Genomic DNA, 16,280 nt, shown 5'->3' on the forward strand with positions numbered 1-16,280 from the left:
TATATACGTATATTTGTTTCCAACTGTTTCCAAAATTGATTAAGAATCATGTGACACTGAAGACTGGAGTAATGATGTTCAAAATTCAGCTTTGCATCACAGAAATACTTTATTTTTTAAAGTATATTAAAACAGAAAGCCATTATTTTAAATTGTAATACTGCGCAATATTACTGTTTCGCTTTGTATTTTATCAAATGAAGGCTTGATGAGCAAAAGATATGCAATGTTTAAAACATTAGTAATGTTTCCAAACTTTTGACCAGTACTGTACTTCTGTATGATAACAGAACACTGACTAGCAGAAAGAGCATCACAGCTTGAGCTAGCTAGCACATACCTCATAAACTCACAATGAAATAGTGCTAACTCGCTTAGGTTTTTCATATCTTGATTTTACTGGCTAGCTAGCTACTGTATAAACCTTTTTTTGGTATTTAATAGTTCAACTTGAATCCCGTAGATCAAATATATTTAGAATATCAAAACTTAGATGTAGTCTTTGGGCTTAAATGCAGCAAGTGTGGCTTCAGAGAAAATGGAGGGGAATCCCCCTGTAGCCAGGTTTTATAATGAGAAACCCTATTTAGCTGTCTAACCCAGTCACGGAAGGGTTAACTTTCATTTTGTATCTTTGATGGACTTGTGAGTGAGCCAATGGGTGAATTTTATGAGGTACTGAACTGACCAATCAGCTGTCAGCTAGGCTCCGTTACAGTTACGCCTCTAGTTTTGTGTCACTGCACGTTCTTTTGGCGCTTGCACTTGAGCATAGAAGGCTGCGTTATCTGCTTGGTAAGATGAACGAAACAATATAAAGTTAATTAAACGAGTTCTGTAATCATTATCGATTATACTAACTATACCTTATTGTAATATAGAGTGTAAACGAAAGCTGTGCCTGAATCCACTGTTATCACGGAGCTAAAAGCAGTGAATTCCGTTAAAATGGTGAGTTGTTTATCTGTCTGAGATCGCTAATATTCATGCTAACAGGCCAGGCAAAGGTGCTCATTGTGTAAAGCTAAAAGTGTAAGGTGTAAAGCCTGCAGTGTGCATATGTTAATAAGGTAATTAGCCACAATAGGCTAGCGAAATACTGGTTAATGTGTTTGAAACCATAAAGAAATGTTAACTTTTCATACTGTTGATAAATAGTTGGTTTGTTAAATAATGATGTTAAAAAAATTGTAGATTTAATTGTGGTCACTGAAGCTTAAAGAGGTAATAATTTTTAGTGCATTCTTTCCACTGTTACCGGTGCAGAGGGGGATAAATAAGCACACTAACGCCTTAATGCCTCTAATTTAAAGTGATACAATTTGATTAATGTTTACATGCAATTTATGCAGTTTTATTCTTCATACTGTTAATGTTACTACCGTAAGGTTTCATAAAACTTGATTTTGAAATGTGTCTTTATGGAGGATGTAATTTATGTAAATTTAATTTTGATACTAGAGAGAAATTTATATGGTTTTGATACCTGAGAAGAAACATAAAAGCTGTTGTACAACGAGAGAAAGATTTTTATACTGCATTATAGGTGTACATGAAATATTATTTCATTTTATTTTGTAGAAGCCTGTAGCAGTCCATTTATTCACTGAATGGTAATTGAAAGAAATGATTTGGCCTTATTTATAGGTCAGGTTTTGGTAAAGAGTTGGAAACATCGTGCAGAGATCCTTTCCACGGAGTGATACAGATCCACACGTTCCAGACGTTCTCCCAGAGATTCATAGATTCCCAGTCCGGGTGGCTGGGTGGCGAGCCAACCGTGTTTGTGACTCTGACTTTAGACGAACTGCCTGGATCATCCTCTTCATCTTCGTTGTGGTAGGACAAAAACTAATTCAGAGTTAAAAAAAAAAGGGCCCCAAAGGTGAAACTGAACTTTTGTCAACCAAGGCAAAACGAACCGAGGACGAACTGAGCTCAACGATTCTGATACGAGAGGGTTTTGTTTTGTTTTTTGTGCGCACTTTATTATTTTAGTTTGTTTGTTTTTCATAAATGTGTTTTGCTTGTATGTATGTTTCACCCTGTGAATTTAATACAGGTTTGTCTAAACTGTCATTCTGGTGTGGTATTCCTTTTTAATTGATCTTCAATTCTCAGGCTCTTAACAATTTAGCGTCTTCTGATTCTGGTCCAAATCGTATTTATGATAACCTCTATGACTACTTTAGACTATTAAATCTATGTACGTTATTACTACCTCGTAATAAGGGTTACACCCCTCTTAGGTGACTAAGGGGATTATGTATGGGGGAGGATAATTTTTAAACTTTTGTTTTATTATCTCACCTAAATGTTTGTTCAGTCAGTGTATTTGTTTTTACAATGGAATAGCCATTGTATATTTAGTTGCACAGTATATTACACATTGCACAAGGAAGTTTTAAACAAGTTTTGTAACATTCATGTAATTTACATGAATACTTACCAAGATGGACATTTTGATATTTTGTGTGCTGGATTTAAGAAATGATCTATTCATGTTATGGAGGAATGCACAGTGCAGGGGGTGTGGCCTCAATAGCCTTGCATTAAGCAGTGTGCTGTTTGTGCATGTGATTGAGCAATGTGTAGAATAGAAATTAAACTGAAATTGCATTAATCTGGTTGTTTTAACCAAGATTATGCCGCAAGATTTGTTTCTCAACTATATTTAAATCCCCAGTTCCTGCAATTTTGCACATTTCCAGTTTATTCCTATTAATCCCCATCAATTCCTGTTAATTCCCATGGAAAGTTTCCAGTCTTGAAAATTCTTGGAAGTTTGCAATCCTAGGTAGTAGTAATAATAATAATAAGAAGAAGACAGTGTGAGAAAAGTGCATAACACTGGGGGGGAGAAAGCATGTAACACTGGAAATGAATATAAGAATGGAAGTGAACTACAACTGAAATCACTCTTCAATAATTTTAAACTCTTGAGATGGATTAACACAGGAACCAAAACATTATTTTCTTGAATAAAATATGTTTGCTAAAAATGACAACTAATTAACCATTAATTTTCTTAATTTATGCATAGGGCTTTTATTTTGAAGTTACATCTGCTAGCTCAAGGCTCCTCAAGAAACCCTTTTCTACATGACTCTTGTTCATAGTTTGCATTGACTCTGACTGTAGGCTACTAGACACAGGATAACAGCAAGTTGGTGAGTGAATAATAATTTTTTATTTTATAAATAACTATTTCTATTTCTGCTTTCTTTTCATCACTGTATTTTACTATACAGAAGTTCACTTAATTTAAGATGGTAGATCTAGTAATTACCATAAATGATTCAAACTTTATTCGCCTGTGTCAAAAAAGGCAAAAGAAAACAAAAAGTAAACTACCACTCTTGGTAAACTAAATTGGTTTTATTTATTTATTTTTTATTTTATTTTTTTTTGGAAATAGGGTTGTCTACAATTTACAAGAAAGTATGTGGTCAAGCAGCCATGAGAAGAAAATGCTCTCAAAATTCTTTAGTGAAACTTTTATTGCCTTTTTTCTTGATTTGGACATGTTTCTAGTCTGTTAGGCATGCCCACAGTTTCGATTTCCACACAAACCAGCCTACCAGCCGTGTTACCCATGATGAAGTAACTTTTGTATAACATAAAGCAAGCTAATCTTTCTTGAAATAAAGGAATCTTTTAGTGTAAATCTAAGTTTTTAAATCTAAAAATATGTTTTAACTGAGATAAATTTTAACCTATCACTGAATTTTAATTTGGCTGTAGACTATAAAGGGGAACATTTTTGTCAACTTCCTATTTTATTTATTTATTTATTTATTTATTTATTTTGGAAATAGGGTTGTCTACAATTTACAAGAAAGTATGTGGTCAAGCAGCCATGAGAAGAAAATGCTCTCAAAATTCTTTAGTGAAACTTTTAATGCCTTTTTTCTTGATTTGGTCAAATTTCTAGTCTAGTTTCGACTTCCACACAAACCAGCCTACCAGCCGTGTTACCCATGATGAAATAACTTTTGTATAACATAAAGCAAGCTAATCTTTCTTGAAATAAAGGAATTGTTTAGTGTAAATCTAAGTTTTTAAATCTAAAAATATGGTTTAACTGAGATAAATTTGAACCTATCACTGAATGTTAATTTGGCTGTAAACTACAAAGGGGAACATTTTTGTCAACTTCCAAAGCACCAACACTAAATACTGTTTATATTATTATTAACACCAATTATTGTTATTATTACTAGCCTACCAATGCATAATTTTACCTCATGTAAAAACGACCTTTAAAATATTTTGGAAATGCTGATAACATGCAAACTGAATTAGGTAAAAATAATAAGCCATTTCCTGTGGGCTATGATATTTGTATTTCCAGCAGGACCTAGGATGCTAGAATCATGCACCGTGAGCGTGTGAGATAACGGCAGAAGGGGGGAAAAACCTTGGAAACCCCCGAGCTATCTCAGTCTCAGCACCGGCAAACAAAAATAGACACTATGAAAACTGAACAACTGTCCTTAGAGATCAGTTACTTTCAATCCTTAAACTGCACATTCATTGAGGCAAATAATTTGCTTTTATTAATTAAACAGCTTTCTTGTCGGTGCTCGAGCGAACCACAGAAGTCCAATGATGATTAGTAGGCTATCAAGTTAGTGACCATAGGACTGCAGTTTTGACCGTGTAAATGAAGACACGCCAATCTCGGCCATTTCTAGAGGTAATAAAAAACAACGGCTACTTTATAGACATAAAATAAGGCTGAAAAATATTTCTGGAGAATGTGCTTGATTGTCATAATTCAGATCTCAGTGTTCTGTTTTTTTTTCTTTCATGGTTGACATAAAAAAGGTGCCTTGATTATATTTGTTGAAAATATTACCTAAAGCTAACATGACAAAATATATATTGTATTCTTTCAGTGCAACAAGTCATTACACTACTATTTCAGAAGTGATTTCATCAGCTTTTCTCAACTTGAAAGCATGTTTCGTACCAATGACAGAGGACATAGAGAACTATACTATGATAAGCAGCACCTGAAGCTTGAAGAGCTCAAACAGAAGCAAATAGAGAATAACTACCTCTATAGATCAATCCCAGGACACCCTGAGAATGTGGAATTTCAAGTGTCATATCTTCGGCATAACACTAACCTCCAAGGATTCTTTGGCATTTTGGATACTGGGGGATTTAAAAAGCCGACACGCAGCGACTCACCAATACGCGATCTGGTATGGTGGAGCCCAGACATTTCCAGAGAAGATATTACTATTGCAGAAAACGAGTACTTGGATGGCTACATAGTAAAACCTTTCCTGCACAGGTTCACCTCTTCCCCAGCCTTTCTGTCATCCTCACGCATGGGGAATTTCCGTTTCAGTATGTCGATCAATGAGTTGTTGAGAAGCTACCAACAGCAGTTCTGTGCAGGCCAGGAGCCCAGCATTCGCATTTTTGAGACTGTGGTCTATAAGCAGGAAGTGATGTATTCTATTGTGATTCATGCACCTCGTGCTCATAACCTATTCTCTGAGTATCCCCTGCTCAAGGATACCCAGGATGCAGTGTGTGTGTTTAGGGAAAACACCATTATCTGGCGTCCACAGGCAATGAGTAAAACACACCGTTTCAGGCTGTCTCGTAACATGAAAGCTATTCGGATACCCAAAATTGCCAGAAAAGAGTACATGTGGGATAACATCGGAGTGGCATTCCATGTTCCACATGGAGAAATCTTCCACTTCAGCAGGGAAATTCTGACTGAGAGTCTCAGACTCTGTGAGGGAGCTCAGCCAAAAATTAACACAGAAGAGTTTGTGAAGTGTGAGTTTGGCCCCATCAGGCCAGAGTAAATATGCCAGAAAATCCATTACCTGCAGCTGGTACTTTTAAGTATTAAAAGCGGAAAGTTTTTGTGATAACGCATGTATATGTATGAACAGCAAGTGGGGGAAATATTTGTGTTTTTTTTTTTTTACCTGTTTCCTTTACTATTCTGAGAATGTATTTACCACGCTGCATTAATAAAGCACTGATGCTGAAAAAAAAACAATTCTGGCCTCTGACCTGTTTTACATCAATGGTGGGTTTTGATGGAAATGGGAAGGTATAATTTATGGTTCTTTATCAGTTTTGCTTTACTCCCACTGAATACCTCTCTGTTTAGCTCACTCAGCTCACAAAAGCACAGGCAGGGAGCACCTTAGGATGTTTCCAAAGCACAAAGAAACCATCAACACACTGCATTTTGATTTGACAAAGTTTGGGTAACCTTGAACCATTGCCACATTTTGTAGACTAGTGGATAATGAAGAAATGTAGTATGATTTACTTTGCTTTCTTTATTAACGTTCTTTATGCTAAATGCTTTTATTCTTCTTTTAATTACTGGTACTATGCTGATAAGTTTCTATTGTTTTACACTGCATTGAATTCAATATCACTGCATTTATTTGTCAGTATTTATACTTTATTTAGTAACTTAAGTATGTTTAGTTTATTTAAATGGGGAGTCATCTCATTTATCACCAGTAAAATATGGAGTGCCACAAGGATCTGTCCTAGGTCCTCTGCTATTTTCAATATACATGTTGCCCCTTGATAATATTATTAGAAAATACGGGATTAGTTTCCACTGTTATGCTGATGATACTCAACTATATATCTCAATGAGACCAGATGAAACTGCTAAATTATTATCACAAAGCTAACAGTGTGTGTTAAAAATGTAAAAGATTGGATGACCAATAATTTTCTCCTATTAAATTCCGATAAGACAGAGATAAAGGATAGCAAAGTCCACTAAAGGAAGTAGAGCTTTTTCGCATTTGGCTCCCAAACTCTGGAATAGCCTTCCTGATAATGTCTGGGGATCAGACACACTCTCTCTGTTTAAGTTAGGGTTGCTGGGAGAAAAGGGACCCAAGAGCAGATTCGCAGTTTGTCAAATTTATTGAACAAAATAAAAGGCAATAGTCCAAAACAAATGCTGACAATCAGCAACCAGGTCAGGAATCCAAAACTGAACTGCGTATGGGAACTGGGTATATCAAAAGAAAAAACAAGATTAAATAAGCAAACAGGGCAAGAAAACTAGGCACGACTAGAGCAAAAGAGTCTTAAGGGCAGTAGTGAAACGGATGGTAGCCAAGACACACTGACAGAGAAGCACAGAAAGAGAGAAGCATAAGTAGTGAAGAAAATCAATGCGAAATTGGGAGACAGGTGTGTGAGGAGAGCTGGAGCACTAATTAGAATAAGGTGCAGCTGTGAAGGCAGAGTGAGTGGAATTAACAACTAAAGACATAACACAACAGAAGGGCTGATGATCAAACCAGTGTCCTGACAGGACCCCCCGCCCCAGGAATGCCACCAGGCTTCCCAGGGTGAGGGGCAGATCAATGGTAATCCTCAATAAGAGAGCGGTCCAGAATGTCCCGAGTCGGGACCCAACATCTCTCCTCCGGACAGTACCCCTCCCAATCAACCAGATACTGGTATCCCCCTTCCCCCGCCGCCTGGAATCAAGAATCCTCCTAATGGTAAAAGCGGGAGCGCCCTCAACCATTAGGGGGGAGGGGGGGGGGAGGGATTTAGGGGAAGAAGATGAGGAGAGAGAACGAATAAAAGGCTTGACACAAGACACGTGAAACACTGGGTGCACTCGACGGAGAGGATGCGGAAGCCGAAGCCGAACCGCCACCGGACTGAGGACCTTAACAATGGGGTATGGCCCAATGAACCGCGGCGCCAACTTCTTGGAGGGCACCTTAAGAGGCAGGTTCTTGGTGGAGAGCCATACCTTTTGCCCACAGATGTATCTGGGTGCCTCAGCCCGACGACGGTCCGCCAATCTCTTGGTGCGTTCCCTAGTTCTCAGAAGTGCTTCCCTGGCCCTCCTCCAGGTCCGCCGGCATCGACTGATAAATGCCTGAACTGAGGGAACCGCAGCTTCGGAACTCTGTGAAGGAAACAGAGGGGGTTGATATCCGAGACAGCAAAAAAAAGGAGATAATCCAGTAGACGACACCGGCAATGTATTGTGCGCATACTCAACCCACGTAAGCTGCTGGCACCAGGATGAGGGATTTTGCGAAGCCAGACAACGAAGGGTCCTCCCAAGGTCCTGGTTCGCACGCTCGGTCTGGCCGTTGGTCTGTGGGTGGAATCCCAACGACAGGCTAGCGGTAGCACCAATCTGTCGACAGAACTCCCTCCAGAAGTGGGAGACGAACTGGGGTCCCCGGTCAGAAACCACGTCCTCCGGAAGACCATGGATCCGAAAGACGTGGTCCACGACCGCCCGAGCAGTCTCCCTGGCAGAGGGAAGTTTAGGGAGAGGGATAAAGTGAACCGCCTTGGAAAAGCGATCCACTACAGTGAGGACAACCGTATTGCCACTGGACTCCGGTAAACCAGACACAAAGTCCAGTGCAATATGAGACCAGGGGCGAGATGGGACAGGTAGAGGTTGGAGCAAGCCAACAGGTACAGAACTAGAGGACTTGCTTTGGGCACAGACCGAGCAGGCGACCACAAAACCACGAACCTCCCCCCCCATGCCTGGCCACCAAAAACGCTGACGAATGGCAGCCAACGTTCTCCTCACTCCTGGGTGACAGACCAGTTTGGAGGCGTGACCCCACTCCAGAACCTCTGGCCGAACCGACTCCGGAACAAACAGCCGACCCACTGGGCCCCCCTCCGGCACCTCTGCCTCCGACTGAGCCAGCCTGACACGCTCCTCGATGCCCCAGGTGACGGACCCCACCACACAACCAGGTGAAAGAATGGTGTCTGGTGGAGTTGCATCCTCCGGAGCCGTGAACTGACGGGAGAGCGCATCAGGCTTAATGTTTTTGGAGCCTGGTCGGTAAGACAGGGTAAAATTAAAGCGACCAAAGAAAAGTGCCCAGCGAGCCTGCCTGGAATTTAGTCGTTTGGCTGTTTGGATATATTCCAAGTTCCGGTGGTCGGTCCAGACCAGAAACGGCTCCGCCGAGCCCTCCAACCAGTGGCGCCACTCCCCCAAGGGCCAGCCGCACAGCCAGCAACTCACGGTTGCCGATGTCGTAGTTCCGTTCTGTGGGGGACAATCGATGTGAAAAATAAGCGCAAGGATGTAATTTATTGTCAAGAGGGGATCGTTGAGATAAAACCGCTCCGACACCTACCTCTGACGCATCAACCTCCACAATAAACTGCCGGGTAGGGTCCGGAGTTATTAAAATAGGGGCAGATGAAAAACGCTTTTTAAGTTCATCAAAGGCTGCCTGAGCAGCTAAAGACCAGCAAAACGGTTTCTTTGTAGAGGTTAATGCTGTCAGAGGAGCCGCCACCTGGCCGAAATTACGGATAAACCGCCTGTAGAAATTAGCAAATCCAATAAAACTTTGCAGAGATTTTCGGTTGCCAGGTGTGGGCCAGTCAGAGACGGCCTTTACCTTCGCAGGGTCCATGCAGATCCCCTCCACCGAGATGATGTGGCCCAAGAACGGAACTGACTGGTTGTGGAAGGAACACTTCTCCGCCTTAGCAAACAGTTGGTTCTCTAGCAACCGCTGCAGCACTCGCCTGACGTGCTGAATGTGTACCTGGAGTGAACGAGAAAAAAAATCAGGATGTCATCCAGATACACAAAGACAAATTTGTTGATCATGTCTCTCAGCACGTCATTGACGAGTGCCTGGAAGACAGCCGGGGCATTAGTCAAACCGAAGGGAAGGACCCTGTACTCAAAATGCCCCGTGGGTGTATTAAAAGACGTCTTCCATTCATCCCCCTCCCTGATCCGCACCAGATGATAGGCGTTGCGAAGGTCCAACTTCGTGAAGTACCTTGCCCCCTGCAGGATCTCGAAGGCTGATGACATCAAAGGTAGGGGATACCTATTCTTAATGGTGATGTCATTCAGCCCTCGGTAATCGATGCAAGGACGCAAGGAACCATCCTTCTTCTTCACGAAGAAGAACCCCGCCCCCGCTGGAGAAGAGGGACGAATAACACCGGCCGCCAGAGACTCAGACAGATACTTCTCCATGGCCGCCCTTTCAGGACCGGACAAGGAGAACAATCGGCCCTTAGGCGGAGAAGTGCCAGGGAGAAGATTGATGGCACAATCATAGGGACGGTGTGGAGGGAGAGATGCGGCCCGGGAGTGACTGAAAACCGCCCGCAAATCATGGTAGACCTCAGGAACCCTGGAGAGATCAATCGGTTCCTCCTGCAACACAGGAAAAGAAGAGACAGAAGACAAGGCAGACACAAGACAATGGGCATGACAATAGGGACTCCATGATAGGATGGTGCTTTCAGACCAATTAATGTGCGGATTGTGAGTGGTTAACCAGGAATGACCTAAGACCACCGGAGTGAGGGGTGAGTGAGTGACAAAGAAAACTATTTCCTCTCTATGATTACCAGACGTAATTAACTGTAATGGAACTGTGGCCTGAGAAATGGTGGTAAGTTCGCGGCCATCTAAAGCGTGAGCAGTAAGGACAGGAGAGAGAGATTGAAAAGAAATGCCCTTCTTCAAAGCCCAAGAAAAATCAATAAAATTCCCCTCGGCTCCTGAATCAATGAGAGCAGAGAGTTGATGAACAGCACCTTCATAACTGACTGAGACTGGAATCATAGAGCGGGAACCAGTAGACGGGGTGGTGGAAGTAGCGCTCGCCAGTACCCCCTTGCTTACTAGCGAGCGTTGGCTTTTGCCGGACAGGAAGAAGCAAAATGTCCAGGGCGGCCGCAGTAGAGGCATAATCCTTTGGACAGACGTTTCTGTTTCTCCTCTGCAGATAACCGGTACCTGCCCAACTGCATAGGTTCCGGAGCAGATGAGGGAATGGGAGTATCGGACCCCGTAAAGGCAGACACAGGGTTGACAAAAGGCAAGAGTGGAGAAGCCCGAGCTCTCCGACGAAGATCCCGTCGATTATCCAAACGGATAGCCAGGTCAACAAGTTCATCTAGATGTTCAGGAAGATCGTGAGCATACATCTCATCCCTTATCTCATCCTCCAGGCCTTCCGTGAACCTTGCTGCCAGTGCTGCATCATTCCACTTACTTGACGCAGCAAGAGTGCGAAACTCGATAGCGAAGTCCGCCACCGAACGTCTCCCCTGATGAAGTGCTGCCAACAGCCGCGATGCCTCTTTACCGAGCGCTGAGCGGTCGAATATCTTGACAAACTCTGCTTTAAAGCTGTCGAACTCCATACAACATGCTGCTTTAGCAGCCCACACAGCAGTGGCCCATTCCCGAGCCCGGCCGGTAAGAAGGGAGATGACAAACGCCACTTTGGCTGAATCTGAGGCATAAGTGAGGGGTTGCAGCGAGAAAATCACCTCACATTGGATAATAAATGATCGACATTCCGTAGGCTCACCGGAATAATTGGGAGGATTGTTGATGCGTGGTTCAGGGGTGACAGAAGAACGTCCGGTGGCCGGTGACAATAGGTTACGTTCAGTCTCCATCCGGCGAACAGCTTCAGTAAGCTCAGAGACTTGGCTGGCTAACGTGTCCACGGCATGATGAGCAGCCGACAGCTTCCCCCGATGCTGTCCGAGCAGCACACCCTGCGCTTCCAAAGCCGAGCGAAACTGCGATTGATCTGCTGGATCCATCCTGGTCAGTGTGTACTGTTAGGGTTGCTGGGAGAAAAGGGACCCAAGAGCAGATTCGCAGTTTGTCAAATTTATTGAACAAAAGAAAAGGCAATAGTCCAAAACAAATGCTGACAATCAGCAACCAGGTCAGGAATCCAAAACTGAACTGCGTATGGGAACTGGGTATATCAAAAAAAAAAAAAAAAGATTAAATAAGCAAACAGGGCAAGAAAACTAGGCACGACCAGAGCAAAAGAGTCTTAAGGGCAGTAGTGAAACGGATGGTAGCCAAGACACACTGACAGAGAAGCACAGAAAGAGAGAAGCATAAGTAGTGAAGAAAATCAATGCGAAATTGGGAGACAGGTGTGTGTGAGGAGAGCTGGAGCACTAATTAGAATAAGGTGCAGCTGTGAAGGCAGAGTGAGTGGAATTAACAACTAAAGACATAACACAACAGAAGGGCTGATGATCAAACCAGTGTCCTGACAGTTTAAATCTAGATTAAAAACACATCTCTTTGGCCAAGCGTTCAAATAATGCATCTCAATAATCTTGGACTGCAGTTATATCTGATGCGCATTATTATTCTTTAGCTTGGGTTAAACAAATTAATTTACTTGGTTGCCAAATTTTGCTACAAGTTTGTTTGCATCATATAATAATTGCTGTTAATAGTGTTCATCGTCTATTTGATTACATCTTTAAATGATTTTTCCTTACATTTCTGCCATATGTACATAAACTGGCAGTCACCACTGATAAGCTACTACTAAATAATGTAGAAACTTAATTTTCTGTAAAGTTTCTTTGCAAAGATTTGTATCGTAAAAGCGCTTTACAAATAAATTTTAATTAAATTTCGAGTGTGCAGACAGTGATCTAATAAAATTAATTCTCATGTCACTACTAGAAATGATATGTCTATCTACACACGTACATGAGGTCAAGAAGGCACATATTTTCATGTTAACTGTTATGATGTCTGGTGATAAAAGTGCTGAAGGTCACATAGGTAAGGTAGGCCTGTCTCTAGTCTTTTTCTTTGTACAGTTATTCTCAAATTCTACTGAATAAAGAGAATATTGTTCAAACTTCTATGTGAAAGTTCACCTGTATCTCCACTGCTTTGGGAAAAACACATATAACAGCAACTCCAGAAGAAAATTCACCTTGAGAGAGAGTTGTGTGTGTGTGTGTTTCTGGCTTTCGTTATAGAATCTGGACTGACGCCAGCAAGGTGGTAGCTGAAACCACTGAGGAGGGGTCGAAATTCCCTATAAGAAGATCAAACCTATGGAAATGCTGACCCTGACATGCCTAGGTCATCTTGTACTGTGTAAAAATGTTCTGACCTCTTCACCTCTTCTGCTCAGATACTTCCTCCAGAACAGACCCCAAGCAATAAAACAATAAATATCCAAAGCTGAAGAAGAGGTCACAAAGTCAAGGCACAGAAAGCATCTTTTCTGCCCACTTATCTACAAGCCCCACTCTCTCCTCTACCTCTTCTTTTGCACCTGGACAAGTCACTGTCAAAATGCTTATATCTCAGTGATGCAGAATCGAATCCACTTCAGACGGTTGGGTTATATTAATATGCAAATTTATTCTGAGAAGTTTGGAGAACAGAAACTATAAATCATAACTTGGAAATGAAACACTTTATTATAATAATCACCTTTGAAGTCAGAAAATACAAATCAACTGTTAGTATAGTTTTAGTAACAATCCATTTATGATGGATTGAACCCATCTACAATTAATAATAATAAAAAAAAACAAGGTGTAATGAATAATTATCTCACCAGGATTTAATAAAAACCTTCATAAAGTTTTGAGTCTGAGTCTTTAAAGATTTGAGGTGCAGCCAACTATTCTACCGATTGCAGCCAAAAAGAAGTTTCATGAGAGTGAAGAGAGAAGAAAAAGAGAGAGAAGAAGAAGTGTGTGTGTGGGGGTCAGACATATTATACCCCTGCAAATACAAAGAACATAATGTTCACAAAGAAGTCAACATTGCATCAAACAGAAGGGCTATTTCTAAATCAGACATACAGGTGCTTCTCAATAAATTAGAATGTTGTGAAAAAGTTAATTTATTTCAGTAATTCAACTCAAATTGTGAAACTCGTGTATTAAATAAATTCAGTGCACACAGACTGAAGTAGTTCAAGTCTTTGGTTCTTTTAATTGTGATGATTTTGGCTCACATTTACCAATAACCTACACCTGCAAAGGTTTCCTGCAAAATAAATTTCCTGTATTTCCTGTTTTTTTTCTTCTAAATAACTTTCAAAGGCAGAGACTGTCAAAGCAAGCAGACATGACTAAACCTGCAAATCTAAGTTTTTGATTACATTTTTATTTTTCTGGAAAGCCAAATAAAACTATCATAGTGAGCTGTTTAGCTTAAAGGGGTCATATGATGCGATTTCAAATTTTCCTTTCTCTTTGGAGTGTTACAAGCTCTTAGTGAATAAAGAAGGTCTGTGAAGTTGCAAAGACTAAAGTCTCAAATCCAAAGAGATATTCTTTATAAAAGTTGAGACTCTTCCACACACCCCTGAAACGGCTCGTTCTAACACGCCCCCACATCTCTACGTCACTATGTGGGAAGATTTACATAACACCACCCAGATATTAACGCAAAGAAAGAAGACGTTCTCATTGTAGTATTCTCGTTGTAGTATTGTTGCCGCCACCGCCATGTAGTTTAGACGCTGTGTGTTTCACTGTGAAAGCGAAACTACTTTGTTTGGCCTTCCAAAAGAGGATGATTTCTGCTTTGTCATGCCTGGTGATCCATGCTGATCGCTGAGGAAATGCATCTACTTTGCACTGTGGATCACCGAATCGGCTTTCACCGTGGACGAAGCGGCGTCCAGCCCAGGGTCGTCACATATGGTTGCTGCAAGACCAAGGTACGCTCCTTCGTAGAATTCGCCTGCCACACCATTCTCAAGCCGCCCGCCTCTGCTCACTCAAGGCCGCGGTGTGTGACATTGTTCCGTTGAGAAAGCGAAACTACTTTGTTTTTGCCTTATAAAAAATAAACACGACTAGAAATCATGTTTATATCACGTTTATAATGGGTTTTATGTTTATGTCTCGTCGCTTCAGCCGGACAAGGCATCAACATATGTTAAGAGGCATAACATTTCCATCACACGCTTGAGGCATTTCGGCCAATCACAGCACACCTCGCTTTTCAGAGAGATGAGCCTTGTGAAAATCGACGCGTTTCAGAAGGCGGGGCATAGAGGAGAAACAATAATGTACAGTATGTGGAAAATAATGTGTTTTTTTAACCGCATAAACACATTTCATTACACCAAATACACAAAATAATGTTCTTTTTAGCAGCATCATATGACCCCTTTAATAATACTAGCTATCAGTGGTTTGCAATAGGAAAATGCTGAGTGACCTTGTAAAAAGTTAACCCTCATCTTTTTCTCTGATTCAGAAAGAAAATGCGATGCACAAATAACTGAAATGTTAAAGAGACATACTTTAAGGGACAGCATCTGAGTCTGTTGGACCTAAAAGAAAAGCCTAATATACAGAACGGATACCTGTATAAGAACAACATCCCAGCTTATCCTGAATCTGTTGAGTTCCATATACAGAAAGTATATCATGTCACTAGAGAATGTGGTCTAAGGGGTATTTTTCTCGATTCAGGGTTCAGACAGCCACCGGACCTGGTTGTAGTGCACACTTGTTACATGGTAATTTATGACAATTGTCCTCGGCTTCTAATGTTGTTGTGATGGTGTTTGTGGGTACTCTGATGGGGCCATATGGTGGCACTGTCAATCCCACTTTGAAACATATAATCTTAAATTTGAGGTGAACAGCTTTGAGCCCTCATTACAGAGATGAATATTATGTGTGGGATCATGTATGTGTAGCTCTCCACATGGAGTCGGGGTGGGTGTTGCATGTAGACCAGGACAGGCTGTTAAAAAGAGTGAATGTGTGTGAAATGTCTAAACCTTATCTTCTGAGACCCCCTGAGACTCCACTGAGTTTACAAAAGGCATATAGCTGATCTTAAGGCCAAAATAGGATAGATTGAAACCACATTTTCCACATTAACCAAAGGAATTGCAAAGAATCCTATGCATGCTAGTTACATAATTTACCACTTGACTTCAGTAAACAGGTTAGGTGCACAGCTGTCATAATAAAAATATGCCATATTTTTTTCAATCAATTTTAAACTTTTAAGACATTTATACATTTTTACATTTCATATCCAGTGTAAACTTGGTAATAACATTCTGAGGCTGATGATGCAAACTAATACAACAATTATCTAGTTGCAGCCTACTGGTTTTGGTTTGATTAATTATTAATTCATCTTTGCATTGATCATTATAATTAAGTGAAGAGTGCATCACATTTTAGCATTCATACAGATGCCGAGATAATGCTTTAATTAGCTTTTTATAATATAATTAACTTTTATGTTTTTACATGTATGTTCACGTTGTATTTACAACCTCTACCATGAGCTCCTGAGTTATTTTGTACAAACAAAAGTATTTTTAATTCTCTCCACCAGAGGTCTATGTTGGCTAGCTGGTTATGTTGCTTTGTCACATTTTCACTAAAACCTTGCTGATAATTTCTGTCATTATTACTTTGATTTTTAACTGTAATAGTTTTTCTTTAAA

At 40.9% G+C, this 16,280-nt stretch overlaps 1 protein-coding gene and 1 long non-coding RNA gene across 3 annotated transcripts; both read left to right on the plus strand.

The window, feature by feature from the left end:
• Positions 1–561: 561 nt before the first annotated feature.
• On the plus strand, positions 562–2,220 carry LOC109099705. Its single transcript, XR_006161984.1, has 3 exons — positions 562–795; positions 882–951; positions 1,648–2,220. It is a non-coding gene; the product is annotated as an uncharacterized LOC109099705 (long non-coding RNA).
• An 869-nt stretch (positions 2,221–3,089) lies between these two features.
• On the plus strand, positions 3,090–6,478 carry LOC109081088. Of its 2 annotated transcripts, none has more exons than XM_019096088.2 (2): positions 3,090–3,170; positions 4,902–6,475. In XM_019096088.2, exon 2 carries the CDS (start codon positions 4,965–4,967, stop codon positions 5,832–5,834), a length of 870 nt encoding a protein of 289 aa, XP_018951633.1. In that variant the 5' UTR covers positions 3,090–3,170; positions 4,902–4,964; the 3' UTR covers positions 5,835–6,475. The 2 variants fall into 2 exon arrangements, with proteins under 2 accessions (XP_018951633.1, XP_042628534.1); XM_042772600.1 differs by lacking the exon at positions 3,090–3,170 and adding an exon at positions 3,378–4,699 and having other exon boundaries at positions 4,902–6,478.
• Positions 6,479–16,280: the final 9,802 nt, after the last annotated feature.

The sequence above is a fragment of the Cyprinus carpio genome, chromosome A16, assembly GCF_018340385.1.
Source record: "Cyprinus carpio isolate SPL01 chromosome A16, ASM1834038v1, whole genome shotgun sequence".
Taxonomy (NCBI): Eukaryota; Metazoa; Chordata; class Actinopteri; order Cypriniformes; family Cyprinidae; genus Cyprinus; species Cyprinus carpio.

Excerpts from the sequence above, each read along its gene's own strand:
- LOC109081088 (XM_042772600.1), top strand. The coding sequence starts at position 4,667 with ATGAAGACACGCCAATCTCGGCCATTTCTAGAG. Across the intron at positions 4,700-4,901 it reads AATCTCGGCCATTTCTAGAG|TGCAACAAGTCATTACACTA; the intron begins GTAATAAAAAAC and ends GTATTCTTTCAG.